The sequence below is a fragment of the Rhinolophus sinicus genome, chromosome 11 (genome assembly GCF_057876585.1).
Source record: "Rhinolophus sinicus isolate RSI-liver-muscle chromosome 11, RSI-T2T, whole genome shotgun sequence".
Taxonomy (NCBI): domain Eukaryota; kingdom Metazoa; phylum Chordata; class Mammalia; order Chiroptera; family Rhinolophidae; genus Rhinolophus; species Rhinolophus sinicus.
Genome location: NC_142511.1, coordinates 9,075,070 through 9,094,757, shown reverse-complemented (window position 1 = coordinate 9,094,757; position 19,688 = coordinate 9,075,070). Strand labels below are relative to the sequence as shown.

General features: G+C 33.7%; 1 protein-coding gene across 8 annotated transcripts in view; it reads right to left on the bottom strand.

Moving 5' to 3' along the window:
• RASAL2 (RAS protein activator like 2) overlaps window positions 1-19,688 on the bottom strand; it is a 263,171-nt gene that overhangs the window by 167,616 nt on the left and 75,867 nt on the right. For 3 of the 8 annotated variants that reach the window (XM_019729247.3, XM_019729315.3, XM_019729386.3), the window contains exon 1: window positions 13,221-14,110. The exons of 4 other annotated variants lie outside the window; for them this stretch is intronic. In XM_019729247.3, the coding sequence (XP_019584806.3) occupies window positions 13,221-13,809 (589 nt within the window). In that variant the 5' untranslated portion in view covers window positions 13,810-14,110. Of the gene's footprint in view, window positions 1-13,220; window positions 14,111-19,688 lie in introns of those variants that run through there. One more of the 8 variants, XM_074322348.2, reaches the window with a different exon arrangement.

Sequence of the window (19,688 nt, the reverse complement as noted above, 5' to 3'; positions counted from 1 at the left end):
TTCCAAAACCAATTATTCTTGGATAAAAGTTCCCTTTGCATCTAATATCTGAAGTAGTCTATTGCTGGGGGCAAAAAAAAAAAAAAAAAACTGGCTGAAAATATCAAAACTGGCCCTTAGTGTTTAAATGAACATTTGTCAAAATGTAATGAACACTAGGCTTCAGAAGAGATGGGATTCACAAGAAAATATTAAGTTCCTTTTGGCTGAACAAAATGACACATTTAGAACTTCACAGAAAACAGGAACAGGAAAGTATTATTCAAAGGAATACAGTCTCAACCTACCATGCTTCCCCAAAAATAAGACCTAACTGGAATATAAGCCCTAGCGTGATTTTTCAGGATGACATCCCCTGAACAGAAGCCCCAATGCGTCTTTTGAAGCAAAACTTAATATAAGACCCGGTCTTATTTTCGGGGAAACATGGTAGGGGCTAATAGCAATATCTGAGGCATAACTGTCAATCTAATAAATTGGAATAAAGGTTAGAGAGGATTAATAAACCAGCTACAATCATGTTTTCTACTAGTAGCAACCAACTTCTGATGACCACGGACAACAGGAGTTCATAAATCACTCTTTGAAAGGCCATGCCCTAAAAAGTTAAGTCACAGAACAAAAAGCAACTCAACAAGCTGATATTAAATATAATCAAATATAGAAATTTGAGTTACGTTACTTTTTTATTTTAGACTAAGCCAGGCACCAAAATGTTAAGAAATATTTACTAAATTTTTTTTAAATTAAAAACAACTTTAATGTCATTCAACTGTTTTTAATAAACTAAGAAGAGATCTTTATTACTTTAAGGGCAGAATGCCTCTGTCCAGCTCAAGGACCAGTAATATTACAAGAGGACTTATTTTTAAAACCCCTGGTTTAGGAAGCTGTCAAGAGGATGGAAGTGAATACAACTTAAATACTGGAATATCAGTGCCTGGTCTCCACATACTAGAATCATCACACAATCTTAAAGCATGTTCCTTACTCTGAGATTCTGGCAAGTACTACGTGAAATGGATGAGTTTCATTCGGTAGAGTTTTCAGCAGTCCCTTAGATAAACAGTAATATCTAAACACTTTGAATTAAAAAAATATGTTCATTATTACGTCGCTTAAAATGCCATCACTACTAGTTAATCGTGACTTTCTCAAAGAAAGCTTAAAGAATGGAATCACTAAGCACCCAGGACAGCTATCATTATTTAACATACTGTCAGTAATTGATTGTACATTATTCTGCCAGTAGTATAATATAAAATCTTCACCAGTATTTACAGTAGTACATCCATAGTATAGAAAGCATTTCACTAAACGTATACTACGCATGGGCTCTGCCTCTCTTTTTAAACAGCTTGGATCTGGGAATAAACCCACAAATGCTGACAACAACTCATATGTTCTAACCACCAGATACCACTTTTCTCCAGAACAACAAACCACACACATAGCATTCAAAATACTCTTTATTTTGACCAAGGTTATGGTTATATGCTGGGTTAAGTTATAGTTGAATTGCTATCCCGTAAGCCCCAAACTATTTTGACATTTTGGTGACAACACTGAAGTCATGGACACAACAAAGGATGTCTATTTTGTAAAGGCAAGTGAATAAATAATCACCAACAATCCAGAAATTAAAAACTAGGAGAAAAAGAAACTAAGGATATCTCAATGAGAAAATTCACATGAGAAAGACAGGAAAAATACCCGTGGTTTACTGACTAAAGCTCAGTCACTAAGAAACTGTATACTCATGTGGATAAGGTTTCATAATCATAGATTCAGTCATTACTCATCTTACTCTTCCCTTTGCTTCCTCACAAAGATAACCCAGCCTTGAGCGTGAGAAATTCACCAAAAACTGCCTCTAGCAGATAAAAATATGACAATCATCCTGGCAATAAAGACAAATCTCCACATTCATTATAATCGAGCTTCCAGTGGGAAACTAAATCACGCAGAACTGAAAACATATTCATAGTTATGTTTTCAGCACAGGTATAAGAAATTGCTAATTACTGAAACTATTCATTAAGACTACAATAATAAATACCTTATACGAATATTTATTGAATGAATACATAGCCATCAAACACAAATAAATTAGCAAGACTGTTACACGTTGGATAATACACAGAAAACTAAATGTGACCTAAGGTCTCAACACACCAAATCATTATTTTGGACTCAGGATACGTCCTTTACACAATATAAGGGTAAATATACCCAAGAGAAATACAAACATATAGCCATGTAAAAGCTTGTTCACGAATGTTCACAGCAGCTTCGTTCATAACAGCCAAAAAGTACAAACAGCTCAATGTCCATCAACTGATAAATACATAAATACAATGTGGTATATCCACATAATAGAATATGGTTCGGTCATAAAAAGAAATAAAGTACTGATAGATGCTACAACATGAATGAACCTTAAAAGTATGATGCTAAACAAAAGAGGCCATACACAAAAGTCCACACATTACGTGATTCTAATTATATGAAATCTACAGGCAAATCTACAGACAGATGGCACATGAGTGGTTACCAATGGCTGGGGCAGCTGGTGGGGGCAGGGGGGTGGGAATGGGGAAGTGACTGCTAAAGGTACAATTCCTTTTTTGGTGTTATAAAATTGATTGCAGTGTGGTTGCACAACTCTGTGAATATACTAAGAACAACTAAATTATACAAAAGAACACATATCATATGATTCCACTGATGTAACATACCAGAAGTAGTTGACTTCATACAGACAGAAAGTCGAGTGGTGGCTACCAAGGCTGGGGGAGGTGGGCAATGGGCAGCTATTGTTTAATAGGTACAGAATTCCTGACTGGAAAGATACAAACATTCTGTAAATGGAGAGTGATGATGGCTGCACAACAATGTGCACAATGAAGCACTTAATTCTACAGAACTCTACACTTAAAAATGTTAAAATGGTCAATTTTATGAGATATATATATATATATATATATATATATATATATATATATATATATCACAATTCCACAAACAGAAAACCCAATTGAGTTGCATACTTTGAATGAGTAAATTGTATACTAAGTGAATTATATCTCAATAAAGCTATTAAATAAAAATAAATAAGGTGTGTGTTTGTGTGTATAAAAGACTATTAAACTTGCCACCACAATGGGTGCACTCTAAGTCTATAATCACGGAAGTTGAGTGGCTCTGCTAATAGCCCCTAGCTGGCCTGGAATAAGATGGCCAAATGTGCCACGGTCAGGGCGCTAGTCTTAAGACTCATTCCCCTCACATTACATCCATTCCTGTGGCTTCAACGTGCATGTACCGATGACTTCAAAGGGTATCACCAAGTGGGAACTCATCTCTCCTCCTGACCTACTGCTCCATTACTCCTCAGTGCCCACTGCGCAGAGGCTCCCAGGTTCCTGAAAACCCCTCAAACATCACATGCTCAGAGGGCCACAAAATGGAGGAGTCAAAAAACAGGGGCTGGGAGTCAGAGAGACCTGGGACCCACCACTGACTAGCCGGGTAGTCTCGGGGAAGTTACTGAACATTGCTGAGCTTCTACTTCCTTACTTATAAAATAAGAATAACTCTCACTACCTCACAGGGTTATTCAGAGCGTTAAACCAGATAAATGCATATAAAGGGCCAAAGATTGAAAAAACAGTCATACAGAAATTACTAAACACAACATTCCTAGACTTCCCCTTTGAACTTACCCTACTTCTTTATTTTCAAGCTTAAAGTTGTCACCATTTTTCAAATCTATAAACCTTGTTATTATTGATTCCTAGTGGCCTTCTGCATTATTCAAATTCTGTCAATCGACCTTCAGAAATGTCTTTTGATTTGACTTTCTACTCTCATTTACTATTGATACACCTTTAATTTACCTCTTAATCATGTCTAATGTAAACTCGGGGACAATTTAATTGTAGCTCTCCATCAACAGTCCATCAACCATGCTAACATTAAAATCCTCTTCCTAAAAACCAAAGTTTATCTCCTACTTTAAAATCTGTTACCTCTGAAGTCCAAAAACCTTCGCTTGGTACTCAGCATAGAACTCTTCAAACAGTAACCCCTCCACTCCTTTGCAGCCGCATCTACTCACATCCCCTCCTCTGTGTTTTTTCCTTTGTGAACTTCTCACCATTCCCTAGACGTACTCCTGGCCTTCACACTGCTCCCTCTGTCTGGAATATCCCTAACTCTTTTCCTTAAATTGGGAGACTTTCATTAACCCAAATCTATTTCAAATGGCATCTTGTCAGTGACGATTATATGTGTTTACATATCTGCCTCCTTGCAATGCTGTAAACTACTAGAGTGGATAATGAGCTATATTCATTTCGGCATCATCCTCAGTGACACAGGGAAAATGGAGGGAATCAATAAAGGAAGATCCAGATCCAGTTACATTAAGAAATCAGAACCGAAATTAAGAAGTCACTACTTCATTTTTGCTCCAAGGTAAATGCCAGAGACGCCTAGTGTTTGGTGCAAGTCATACCATAAAGATTCAACCAGTGAAATAAACTATTAATCACAATACTTAAAACCAAATCCTTTCTAGTTTGTTACTGTGGGGTTTTTGTTTGTTTGTTTGTTTTGTTTTGCATTTTAAAACTTTACTGGAAAACCATGAGCAACAGAAAACTAAGGAATTGATAATATTTATAGGCTTGAAGAGCAAAGAAGTTGCAACACAGATTAAAAAATATTACTTGGAAGACTAGGCAAGTTTTAAGGGTGGTTATTAAGAATTCTGGTTTTTAGCGTAGGCCCTAAAATTAGAATCTCTGATTCTATTCTAGATTATGGCTTGTTCCGCACTCAAGATTACTAGGTATAGTCGAGAAAAATTACTACTATATGGCTAATGTCACCATTAATTACCACTGACCTTACTGGGTCAAATCTTTTGTACCCAATATCTCAATAAAGAATGTCTTCTGGTTGTCTGAGGATTTGGGAAATCAATGGCTCTCCAACTCAAATTTCTAGAAAATAAGCATGAAGAAAGACACTGGCAACAAGAAGAAGGTGGGGTAATAGCTGAATAATCTTTCCGTGGAAAATGAACGAGGATATTTTAGATAAATGAATAAACTGACTAGGAAATTTTATTCCTTAGGATACTGGCTGGCTCTCTCCTATAAATTTTTCAATTTACTGATGTGGTATATTGAAGTTAAATTACTATGTTTTAGATAAGAAAATCAAACCAGTCAGTTATTTGTTAAGGGAAGTGCTTTGCATATAAAGCACAAACTCTTTTCATTTCATTTGTCAGATTGCTCAGAAATTGCATAACCACATGGAAAGAATGAAATCTGATCATTTAAGCATGAGACAAAAAGGACAAGAAAATTTTACTTTTAAGAATAGCTTCGTTGGAACCTTTGATACAAATTCAATGAGGGAAGTAAACTAAAATTTTAAAGTAAATATTTTTTATTGATAGTACCTAATAATCAGCTTAAATTTTATGTTAATGTATTTACTTAAATATAAGGCAAAAATAAATACAAATTTTGTCAATGTTGGAGGATATTTTACTTAACACATACTAATAAACTGAAAATCCAAGTAAAAATAATTTTAAAATAAAACACCAAAATGAAACGATAAGCAGAACAAGTTATAAATAATAGTAAACACAAAATTTTAAATCAGCTTTAAAATTCACTGAGTAATAAAATGTACCACAAATAAATTCACTAGAGATAATTTTCAAAGTGTTATTTATATTATTTTATAATTCAGAAGAGTATTACATTTTATTCAGGGGCTAAAAAGCAATACATAGTTTTGATCTCAAAAATCACTCAATGATAGGGTCAAAAAAATTACTGTGTAATATAATCTCAGAGGCAGGAACATAGAGATGACTTACCAAAACCAACAAACAAACAAAAATTATAACACAAAGTGCTAGCATACCTCGGCAAAAATACCTTAAAATACTTATCCACTATATATAGGTTATCCCAGACATTCAACACTAGTAAAATGATAGAAAAAAGAATTTTATACACACACACAAAATGTATATACATGACTTCTATTCATCTTTTGTCATCAGTATGTATTAAGTATTATAATTTTAATAGTTTTTCCTTTCTTAAAATGTGTATACATTTTTAAGCCATATATATCTATGTCTGTATCTATATATCTACATCTATATACAGATATAGATATATACATATCAACAGATGTCAATAAAGCACTTAATACAACTCAGTATTCAACTTTGATTGATACTCTAAAATAGTAAAACATAAAATGTCTTACTGTGAGAAAAAACATATTTAAATATAGAGTTAAAATCATATTTTCTGTAATAATACTGGTTATAAACCTTAAAGATTTAAATAACAATACGTGTTACCAATGGTACGTTGCTGAAAGTTTAACAACTGCCCTACCTGAAACACCACCACCTACCTTTGATTTGCAACATTTCAGGGGTTTAAACAATCCCACTAAGCTGTCAGTATAATGCCACTAACTGGGAATTGGGAATAGATGCATAAAATTGCCTCTGCAAGTGGCTCCAGCACAAAGCCGGGTATTAACTTCTATTGAGCTCTTACTATGAGTTACACAAAGCACCTGACACATACTATCTCATTTAATCCTTCTAACAATTCTATGATGTCTGTATTACTAGCTTTGTTTAATTGTAAAGAAAATGCAGATAGGTTGTGCCTACTTCGATGCTAAAGAGAAGCAGACGTAGAATTCAACCCCAGGTCTAACTCTAACAAAGGACTAAGCAGCAGCATACTACACAACTATCATGTACCTTTTTTGTGACTGAAATTAAAATTAGAAATTTAAAATAATTTAATTCATATTAAAATTAAAATCAGTTTGGCAGCTAAGGATTATAGCCTATTTTAATTGTCTGTCTTATGTTTTTGTCTTTAGTACAATTTATACAGTAATTGTTTCACTTTTATAATTGGGGAAAAGGCTATTTCATTTTACATAAAAAATAAACAAACCTTACTGCTTTTAAAAATAGAAAAATCTGTGAAATAAAATTCCAAAGAACATTTTGAAACAGAGAAACATTCAAACATTTTAATCACATACTGAAATCATGTAGAAAGAAATAATCTGGTACAACTGTTATTAATATTGCAAATAATTTGCTTAGTTTTGTACCTCATATCATACAAGTAAATTAATCCCAGAAAGACTATAATTAAGCATTTCAAAAAAATTTTAACAATGAAATGTAAGAATATATTTGTACTATTAAATTTTCTAAATAATGAAGAAACGGGGGGATGTCAAAAACATACTTTATAAAATCGGACTCACTCTTTTAAACTGCTTGAATTTTACTTGAAAACAAGAATATTTGGGATAAATGTAAATGAACTTAAAACCTACAGCGTAAAATACCTGAAAAATAAATAAACTATTGGTACATATACTCAGATTCCACCTGATAAATAAAGGAAACAAAAGAGATTCTACCTGAAAAACAATCAAATATTATATATAAAACATTCTATGGAAAAAAATGTACCACTTCACTAATAAATAAAATAAAAATATAATAGTAATACTACACAGCCATTAAACTAATATTCATAAAAACTTTTTATCAACTGCCTAAATGAGCTGGGCATCTTGCTTCATTTCCTATGGATAACAACCCTACAAGACAGTTATTACCATCTCACATTTTATTGATGAGAAAATGTAGGCTCTGAAAGGTTACAGGAAACTTTCTCAGTTATATAACTAGACCACAACACGGGTAAAAATTTGAACCCATTTGTCCAACTCAAAAGTAAAAAAACAAACAACAACAACAAAAACAAACGAACAAACAGAATGCTCAAGTCTAAATTTAGTACAGTCATGGAGGGAAATTACACTTCTAAATTTCTTTAGAAAAATACTTCTAGTTATTATTACTACGTCTTTCTAGCGGAAAGCCTTAAAATATATAATGAATTATAAGATAGTCACATTACAAGGTATAATTAATTATTTCTGGTATGCCCCAAAGAAATAAGCCAATAGGAAAAAAAAATGATTTCCATAAGTGGAAATTGTAATGCAAAAAAAAAAATGTAAACAACTTAAATGTCCACTAGAACCAACTTCAACATTTCAATGTCACAGATTACCAGACAGTCCAATATCATTGCCATTTTTATTACTGGTCAGTAGATGGAAACACATATGAAATAGTCTTAAATGAAAATAAAGGAAGACAATTTAGCACATATTTTACACTGATTACAACCATTCTAAAAAGGCACATATATAATGAGAAAAATATGATATAAAGTGATATAACCTATTTTTCTCTAAAGCCACACTCAACTTCATAACAAATGTTTTTCAGGTTTGAGCATATATGTGACTGTCATGCAACATTTTAAATGTTATGCTAATATATTGCATTAATAACCTTGTAATCATGGAGACCTTTGTTCCCTAGAGTTATGAACTGAATTGTATCCCCCCAGTCCCTGATGTGACTGTATTTGGACATGGGACCTTTAAAGAGGTAATTAAGGGGAAATGAGGTCATAATGAGTAGGGCCCTAATTCAATTAGACTGGCGTCTATAAAAGAAGAAGAGATCCTGGAAGCACCTATGTATAGAGGAAAGGCCAACAGAGAATACCAGAAGACAGCCCCATCTGCAAGGTCACAAAGCCTCAGGAGAAGGCAACCTCACCTGCACCCTGACCTTAGACTTTCAGCCTCCAGAACAGTGAGATCATAAATCTCTGTTTTTTAAGCCACCTAGTCCGAGGTTTTTTGTTATGGCAGCCCTGGCAGACTAACACACCCAGAACATTGATTTAAAATGAAAGAATTATATTGATGTATGTTGAATAATTTTAAAAATAGAATTATACATAAATAGCCTAAAATATTAAAGTTCATTGCCTAAATTTTTAAAAACTTATTTATTAACTTCAAAGTTGCTTAACAATAGGCAACATAAGTATCATAAGTGACAAAATACTAGATCAACAACTTCAGGACAGCTTAGACGCACCAGATGGGTAACAAAATGCTAGCGAGGCAGGTGTTATACATGCTGAAATAGAGATTCTCAGGAGAAATAGGAGGGGAACATATTTCTCTGTATTTGTAGAGACGTTACTTTTTTTTAACTCATTATGACATAAAGCAAATAGAAGGTAATTATAGAGAAGACCTGAGGCACCACAGAAGTTCTCATACTAACTAGATCTTACCACCATTTAGTATTATGTACCTCTTGTGAACATGAGGTACTTTATTATTTTTAATAGGGTTACTGATTCCTTAGAATCAGTGAGGAAGATGCATATTAATAAAATCATATGCTATTTCCCTGCACCAAGACCAGTGTCTTAGGAACTCAATAAACAGTTAATGTATGAGGTCCTTTTCAATAAGATTTTTTAATGAAAAAGTTGTTAAAAATTAAATGACAATATTAAAATAAATTACCTAGAAGACCAAAAAAAAAAAAAAAGTCTTCTAATTCTGAAGTTAGGGGTCTTAAAGCATAACTAACACTGAGAAGAGAGGATATTCTTATCACCGTGACATTATAGATAAAATATAAACTATAACCAGAAAGGAGAACTACCTAAGGTATATTTAGTTTCCTTTCTTACTTTTTTTTTCAAGCTTTCATTTCTATCTGTACCTACTATCAGAGGAAGAAAAATAATTTAGGAATGAAATTGCTTCCCAATAATTTCTACTTTTTAAGTGTTATACACATTAGATATAAATGGTTTACATCCCATGTACCTTTAAACAATTTCATAGTTTCTTCTAAGTTTCACATAGCTAGTAAGTGGCTACTATGCAGACTCTGGTATTATGTTGATCTAATATGCCATAATCTCTTTGGTTATTCCTCTTTTAATGGGCATTTCAATTTATTTCAAGTATGTTGACTCTATGCTTAGCCATGGGTCCAGTGCAGCTGGAATTACTTTTAGTTGTAAGAATAAGTTTTTTTTTATATATATATATTGTATCATTTGAACATTTGTATCAGGTGGAGGAACACAAGCTGCACAACTGGAGGGTTGAACACAGAAAGCCTTTGAGCTTCTCTCTCTGAAACTGGTTAGGGACCTGCCTATAATGTATTTCATTGTTTTAAGCGTAAGGGTGATGGTGCTCAGCTATGAAACAAGAAATTATTACTTATTTGTGCTCAGAACATGCTCATGCTCAGAACAAGTTTGAGTTCACAGAATTTAAGACTAGAACATTATAATTTATTTACATTTAGTAATCTTAACAAACTCAACCATCAAGTATCCCCTTTCTCCTTCCGAGTTTAAAAAAATAACTATATCCATGTCAATTCACGTTCTTAATAGAAACAATATCTAATATATAGAAAAACTGCTATGTGCCAAACACTGTTTTAAATGTTTTAAATACATATTACATTATCTTATGCTTCTCACATCTTGCAGTTCTTTTTGAAGAGGAAAAGTAACAAACACCAGCAGGTTTCAAATTAAGAAATATACTAATTTTTTTAACAGAGTCTTAAAGACATCTATGTTCTAATATTTCCATACTTTGCCACATTACTGTAATAGCAACTCTGATAAGAACACTTTTTATCCATATAGCATTTGTGAATAAATGCTATAAAAGCTATAATTTACATAGCATTTTCAAATTTCACAAATGGTAATTGGCATAGATGGAAATGGAATTCGGGTTTCCTAGGCCAATCATATCCTTTCTTCTGTGGGGAAAGAGAAACAAAGAAAGGTTCACAACTGTAGGTTGGAAAACCACTGACATATGAGGACTGACAATTAAGTTCGCGAACTCATCCTAGGAAAAGTGCTACATTCCTCATTGCTGAATATCACTACAGTCACTTTCGAAGTACTCCCTTGGGAAGCTCTGCACCAACGCCAGTGCCTAGTCCACCCTTCAAAGCAATTTGGGAACTCTTTTTCTAGAATGGTCATCACAGCTGTTGTTGTATTACCCTTGATGTCCTGAATGTCATCAAAATGTCTTTCTTTCAATATTTCCTTTATCTTCGTGTAAAGAAAGAAGTCATTGGGAGCCAGATCAGATGAGAAGGGAGGGTGTTCCAATACAGTTATTTATTTACTGGCTAAAAACTCCCTCACAGACAGTGCCATGTGAGCTGGTGCATTGCTGTGATGCGATGCAAGAGCCATGAACTGTTGGCGAAAAGTACAGGTCGTCTAACTTTTTCACGCAGCCTTTTCAGCACTTCCAAATAGTAAACTTGGTGAACTGTTTGCCCAGTTGGCACAAATTAATAATGAATTATCCCTTTGATATTAAAAAAGGTTAGAAACATCATTGCGACAAGTTCGAGAACTTAACTGTCACACCTCGTAGACTGTATGCTGGGTAGAAGTTATTGCCCAAAGCGAAGATCTCTTGACAAGAACTAGCTCCAATCTTTGTATTAAAAAGCACATTTCAGACTTAAGAACTTGACTGTCCACTGGTGAAGCACTTAGGAGACAGAGCAACTACTTAATAAAAATTGCTGATCTGACTGGTAGGAACGCTGTGTATTCCTCTTTACCTACTGGACTTGAAATCCCTTATAAAGCACCTTACACTCTCTATATGCTTCCATGTGGATAATTATTCTATGATCAGAATGATAAGATATTAGGAAGTAATACATACAGAATATTCTATATCTCAAGTAGACCATAAATGTGTAAAAAGCAGGTACACATTCTCAGAGCACCTCACATACTTGCTCAATACTTAACTACAAAACTCCAAAAAATTTATAAATACAAATACTTTAAAAACCCAATAGCTTTCTTTTATCAAATGCACACATATTAACCACTGAGAGACCCTGATTCTAAGAATTTATTTCAAACTCTTCCTTTCCTTAGATGCTCCTTTACATCATCCTATGATCACCTTACAAGGAAACAGACATACTAGCATCCAAGGAAATGCACCAACCTAGTCCTTCAAACATTTTACTGAAACGTTAACAGAGCACACCAAAAAAATTTTACTCTCGGTAATTATCTATAAGCCAAGGGTAAGAAGAAAACATACATACTTAATAGTATCATTAAAACTCACTGAGCAAAGGAAAATCTAGGGAGGACAGAGTTTAGGAGAAATACTGACTTACTGGCACACATAAATTTGTGAAATTACTTTATTCTTCACTGATATGTCACTCTTTTGCATTCTCCAATTTTGTTTTAAAAGGAACTAAATTGCATTCCAATAACAAAGTCCTTTCATTCCCATAATTTTGGAAAAAAGTTAAACTTCTGCTGATGTGATCAATCTCATAATAAAGATAAGCTCAAGTTTTCTAATGATTAGAGCGTGTCCAAAAATGACTTCAACTGGATGGAGATGTTATCAGAGTTTGTGTTAAGGTTTTCAAAAACAAACAAACAAACATAGGTCCTAACACATAATTAAAATAGTTTATCAGATTAGATCAGTCATTTCCAAGTCAATCAGATAAAAATTTAAAAAGTACTTTTCTGCTGTTGTTTTTTGGCTTTAACCATGCATGAATATAAAACATTTTAAAGTTTAAACAAGTCCTAATGAGGTTTTAAGAAACTGATGATTCTGTTGTCCATGAACTAAACACAAATTTCTATTTTGTCATCTGAACGCATACTCAAGATTTGCATCTTCTACTTCTATATTCAACTTGTGTATTTTTATGACCTGGGCAAACCAAAATTACAACTTTTTAAAGGCTATCAACACAGTTCTGCTTTAGATAGTTCTCTCTAATAACATTTTGTTAATTTTTATGAAGAGATCACAGTAGAAATTCTGTTTTTTAATTCTCAACTTTCTCATGAGGAAATTATTTGATTAATTCTACCTCTAACTTGCAAAAAAAGACCAATGGGGATAAATAAGGGTTAAAAAACAAAACACACAGGCCCCAAAATAGAGTTTAAGAGTATAACATAATACAAAAATGCCTTAATTTAAGCAAATCTATTTTTTACTATTATTTATTACTCATTGAAAGAGGTTCTCTGAAGTAGTGTTTATCACTTTTTTAAATTGTACTAATTAAATCAATTTGTCTTACAATGAGCAAATAGAATGGTTTAGCTTATTATAAAACACACATAATTAAAATTCCAGTAGCAATTAAATCAGGCATCCCTTATTTCCCCTTATTCGTCACAATATACCTTCTCTTACTGTCTCATTGGTTGATTCTCCTTTTAGACTCAGCACCCTGGAGAAGCCATTGGAAAGAGTAGAGAAAATGTCACGGATGAGATATCCCTGCTGCTCTGACCTCACGGAAGTCGGCCATGGTCTAACAAACCTGATACTGCAGCGGGCTTCTGGCTCTGAAATAGATCTGGTGAATGGAACCCGAAGTGACCGGGTGTTGGCCAGATTCAGCTTCTCTGTTGATGTTCCGAGGACCTCAGTAGCAGCAGAAGCAGCATTACTACCAACCATCTCTGGCAGGACCTTTTGCTGTGGTTCATCCAAGTCTCCTTTATCTTCTTGCATACTATCCGTTTTGCCCCCTTTCCACCTGAAGCTGGGATGTGTCTGCCATCGATAAGAACTCAGTGGCTTTCCTAGATTGGAAACAGCACGTCCGTTTTTCTTCCTCTTGCTTTTCACTGGACCACACCATGGATAACTCTTTAAACTTGTTCCTATGTCTGAATTTGCACAAGCAGGTTCTGACAAAGATCTTTCATAGCTTGGAAGACCAGGTGATGTTTGTCTTTTAAAGATGCTCTTCTTCCACGACTCCATTGTTTAGTCCCTTCTCTAAGCTCTAAGTTTCCTCGATTCTGCAGTCTTTGCAGCTGAACCACACTTGTCCGTGCAGTCCAAAACACGCAACTGCTTAAGTAGCTTTCTTTGTGTGGCTTTGAACCACAGCAGATGTTGCTGCTTAAGAGCTGGTGTCATGTGATTATATTATCCCATTTTCCCAGATCTCCGAAATTTCAGCAGCACCCAAAAAATTTCTTGCCTGAAGCAAATTATTTTCAGAGTACAGCAAAAGTAGAGATTTCCAGAAGATCATCTTGCTTCTTGCAGGTTACATTTCTGTACTAGGTTTTCAGGAAACGATTGTTTAAAAAAAAAAAAAAAAAAAGAAGTGAAATAGAAGTGACAAAAAACCCACAAATACCTTAATGGACCAATAGTAGTTCAATGTTCACCATGCAAATGATAGTGGGTTAAAAACAGAATATGAAAGTACTCAAGCTGACAGCCACACTTTCCGGAAGAAGAAAAAAACTTGCCTAAAAGCCTGCTCTTTAAGTGACAGCTCTTCAGATTAGTTTTTGGGGTTTTTTTGTCACTTTGTTTGTTTGTCTAATCCGCCATCTTGGACCTCCTAAGGGTTAATCTTCAGATTAGTTTCTAAAGTCTGTATTTCAGAAATTTAATTTCAATAATAGCATTGCTTTTTACACCACAACTTCTCTCAAAGTTAATACTGTTTTCCAACCAATAGGTAAAGTCATATACTGTTTTGTTCAAGTAAATACTGCAAAGAGGAGGAAAAAAACAACAGAAGAATGCCAAAATGAAAGTCATTTTTATTGTAAATATACTATGGAGAATTCAAAAAGCATAAATGGATAGAAAAGAGAACAAGGATAAAGCATATTTGCTGTGAACGGTAGCAAAGGGGAAAAAAAGTCTTGAGGCAAGATCTTGTGGCAACTGGAACATAGGACGGTACATACTTAAATGATTTCTAGAAGGGCAAAGTTTGCTTTGTAAATTGAATTGGGGTAAGCTGTCTGGAAAAATAGTCCCTATTTATTTAACCAAAGAAATTCCTTTATCCTCTTTGTACTGCTTACAACTTTAAAAAAGAGCTGACTATTTAAAATTTTGTTAAAGCAAGTACCTTCTATTGAACCAAGATCATGAATGCCAAGATTTGGCTGGTTACTTTTCTTTTTTTCAACTGTCTGCTCATAAACTCCTGAAAATAGGGGTTTCGAATGGAAAGCCTGACAGTGTTTAGACCACCAAAAAAACAGATATAACATGGCAATCAAATCACTTTGCAAGTTATATAAAAAATGATGACTTCATCTGAAAAACTAAAAAACTATCCATTTATTTGTAGAATGTGTACAGTGACAGTTTCACACGAAGTCTCTCTTAATGCAGAAATAATAAATTTAGTAATGTACCTATTCTTTTAAACATATTAAAATGCTCTAGCTATTTACATTATCATAAAGCAATAAACTCATTTTCGTTTGCTTATATAGTCTCTAAATTTATACATTTCTATATTAAATTAATGTTGAAGTACTTGACTTACCCAAAAGCATAATATACCAAAATAGAGTATCTTACAATCGTAAATTTTTTTCTTGTTTTAATAAACACTCAGAAATGTGATTTTGAACAGAGAAAAACAACAAACATTAAGCTCTAATCTCTACTATGGCACATCAAAACATCACAAAAATTAATCTGTGTAAATGTAAAATGTAAAACTATACAGCTTGTTAAAGAATCCAGAAGAGAATATTTTTGTGAACTGAGGGTAGGCAAAGATTTCTTAGAACACAGAAAGCAATAACCATAATAGGAAAACATTAATATGAATTCAGAAAAAGTGAAAACTTCTGTTCAATAGAAAACATATAAAGAAAATCAATAAGCAAGCTACAAAATGAAAGAAAATATTCACAATACAAACATCCTACAATACCACAATATATGAAGAATTTATTAGTAAAAAGAAAAACAACCCAATTTTTTAAAATAGGCAGAAGAGTTGAACAAACCATTCACAAGCTATATGAATGGTCAATAAGCATAAGAAAAAAGTACTCAATCTCAGTAGTAACTAGAAAAATGCAAATTAAAACCATAATGAGCCGTCAGTCACAATGGCGAACATTTAAAGGGCTGATAACACTTGACACTGGTGAGGATGAGGAACAATTAGAAATGTCCTAATTAGTAATGGGAGCATAAAATGGTACAATTACTGTGAAACAAATTTGCCATTTTTAAAATAAAGTTAAACATACAGCTACCCTATGACCCAGAAGTTCCATTCAGGCATTTACTCAAGAAAAATTAAAATATACATAGTTGTACTTGAATGTTCATAGCAGTTTTATTTATAATAGCCATAAACTGGAAACCACCCAAAACAAACATCCATCACAGTAGAATGGATAAACAAATTGTGGTATTTTCATACAATAGTGTACTACTCAGCCATAAAAAGAATGAATTACTAAACACAAAACAATGTGGATGAATATACAAACATCATGGCAACAAAAGGAACTGGGCACAAAAGAGTATACACTATATAATTCCATTTCTATGGTTTTCTAAAACAGGCTAAAGTAATCTATAATGGAAAAATATTAAAAATACAATTTTCTGTGGTGCTGGAAACTTTCTAAGTCTTGACAGATGTGAGTATGGGTGTGTGTGTATTTGTCAAGTCATCCAATTCTTCCCTTAAGATTTATGTACTTTGCCATAATTTAATTTCACCTTAAAACATTGAAAGCTATACTGAACTCTAGTTCAGAGGTTTCCTTACTTGGTGTTATGGGTTAGCAATACTGAAACTACTTTCTGAGTATTTTAGGCTTACAAAAAGGAGTAAATACATCAAAGAGAATGAATGAATGAATGAATGAATGAATGAATGAATGAATGTCAATACTAGAATAAACTAACATTATGTGCCTCCTGATATGAACTGTGAAGGCTACAACATCACTTGTATGTTATTCCTGCAAAAAATGCATAACCTAAATCACAAGCAACATCACACAATCTCAAATTAAAGAAGATCTACAAAATAACTATCCTATTTGCTTCAAAAATGTCAAGGTCAAGAAAATAAAAAAGCTATGTATGGAACGGTTGCCATTCAAAGGAGATTAAAGAGAGACAACTAAAAGCAATGCATGATTTTGAATTGGATCCTGAACTGGGGGGAAAATAGCTAGCTAGCTATAGGACGTTATTGGGACAATTAATAAAATTTGAATATGGATTATGGATTAGACAATAGAATCATATTGATGTTAAATTTCCTGATTTTGATAATTTTACTGTAGTTATGAACGAGAAGTTCTTATTCTTAGGAAATTCACACATAAGTATTTAGGGACATACGGGCATGATGTTTCCAACATACTCTCAAATGATTCAAGAAGAAAATATATATGTAAATGTAGATAGAATATGATAACACAAATGAGGCGAAAGGTACACAATTGCTGAAACTAGGTAAAGAGTATATGAGAGTTTCTTGCATTCCTGAAAATTTTCTATAGGCTTGAAATTATCAAAATGAAAGTACACAAGTTTTTAAAAGTATACAAGTAAATTTTTTTAAATTTCACAACTACTTCCTTTGGGTCTATAATATACATATTTTTATTATTAATACTGTAATGGCATCTGTGTCAGAGTATCTTTGGGTACTATGAAGAAATACTTACTTTCACAGGTTTTATGGAAGAGGGGAAGTTAATCAAGATCACCTATTACAATACCTCAGTGGAAAATTAGGGCTATAATTTTGAGGAAAGTTGTACAACAGAGGTAGAACTTGAGCCCTGTAATCCACAGTGAAATTCAGAGATTCAATGTGAAACGAGAAAATACTTTTACACAACAAATAGGTAAGGTTATGGGTAAAAATAATTATTGTAGTTTCTAAACTCAGTAACTCAATTATTTTGAGGAACTTCCACAATCATTTTTACCGTACACTTCCCTATTTGAGGAATATGGAACTGGAAAATATTAAAAAACACAGAAAAAGATTCAAGTGAATTCAGAATGCAAAGAACTACAGACTGAGGAAGTGATAGTCTCTAAATAGAAATAGTCAAAGAAATAAAGGAGAAGACTCACCTCTCTCACAGCTGCCTAACGTTTGATTAGACAAATGCTTCTTCTCTCATTATGAAAGCCTAGTATTATTTGTTAGTTATTTTTCCAAGTTTTACCTTTAACCTGAATTTAAAATAATAACTTGACACTCTACATTTTCTGAATTTTCTTAAATATTTATAATGAATTTATCAATTTTTAAGAAAATATTCACAGGACTTATAATTTCTTAAATTTAGAAACAATGACACTAGTACCACATAATTACTACGTTCATTATGAAATCTAATAAATAAAGTGAAAATTGGCTGATTACTGAAGTGTCAGAACAAGAACATTTCCGCCACTTCAAGTATAAACTAATTACCTTAAAATCTTCTGACTAATCATTTGTAATATTTAAAACATAGCGTTAAGAAGCATTCGGGTTGCTAAGTCAAAAGAAACATCTGCGTTCCCTAAATAAATATGAAACTACTTTTATTCACATAGAGTCATATTTCAAATTGTTGTTAAGCATCTACCATGTTTCAGGCACTGTATTAGGGTGAGGGGAACAAACGAAAAAAGAACATACTCTGTCCCTGTCTTCTTGGAACTGCCAGTTGATCAGGAAAGGCTTACATTGGGAGGGAGAATGTACAGGGTGTTAGGAAGTGTGTAGGAAGGAGATTTTTACCAACACTAAGGCATAAGGGATAGAATCAATTTCTTTTGAGATTCTGTTGATCTTGAGATGCTAGTGTTATAGTCAATTCTGCTATAATGTGACACGCATTGCTAAAAAGCACCATACTATACAAACTTGCACAATAAAACTTCAGGGCTACGGGAAAGATGTGGGGTCGGAGAGCAACACCCAGAAACTTCAACAATGACACATAAGAAAGATAGGACACTAATGAAAACTGTAGACCATTTTACCTAAATGCTAAAATAAATACGGTACATTATCTTGAAAACTGCCTGACGTTTGCCTGTGGCAGTGGGCATCAGAAGGGTTACAGCTTTGCTGTTTTTGTGAACTGGTGGAAGGAGTTACGGGAAATCCTACAGACAGCGGTGACACCATAAGTGGATGGTGTGGCTCCTAACACATGTGGAGAATTGAGGTGGCTGGTAGGTGGCTGAGATGTATGTCTTCTGAGTATTTCCTACCTGACGTGGTCTACCGGGGCACGGTTTTCTGCATGCAGCTAGTGTTTCTCACACGAATGGCATATAAGCAAACACAAAATTCACATAATATAAATAACTGTCCCCGTAAAAATCCTCATTTGCAAAGAAAGCACGATAGTAGAATGCACTGTATTTTCTTTTCTCTTCCATGCAACTGGTGTGGTAAAATCCAGGTAAAAATCAACAGGAGACCTTAGCACTGGAAGGCACAGCAAAAGCAAAGGTTCTGGAAATGGCTCTTCACCTTAGTAAATTAAACTCTTAATCTCAGTAAATTCAGTTCAAACTTTTTCCCTTTTTTTTTTTGTTTTCTTCCTCTTCTCTTTATCGAAACAATATGAACCGAAAGACCAAACTCATGATGTGAGCACAGAGGATGAAGCACAAGAACACAAAGCAATACGTCTACTTCCAGGCCAGTGCTTCTCACATAGTGACGTGTGGATGGATCACCACCAAGAGATCTCATTACAATGCAGAGTTTGCTTTAGTGCATGTGGGTGAGGGCCAAGGAACAGACATTTCTAACAAGCTTCCTACGTGGGACCTATGCTGCCTATCCATGGACCAAATTGTGAAGAGCAAGCTCTAAATAG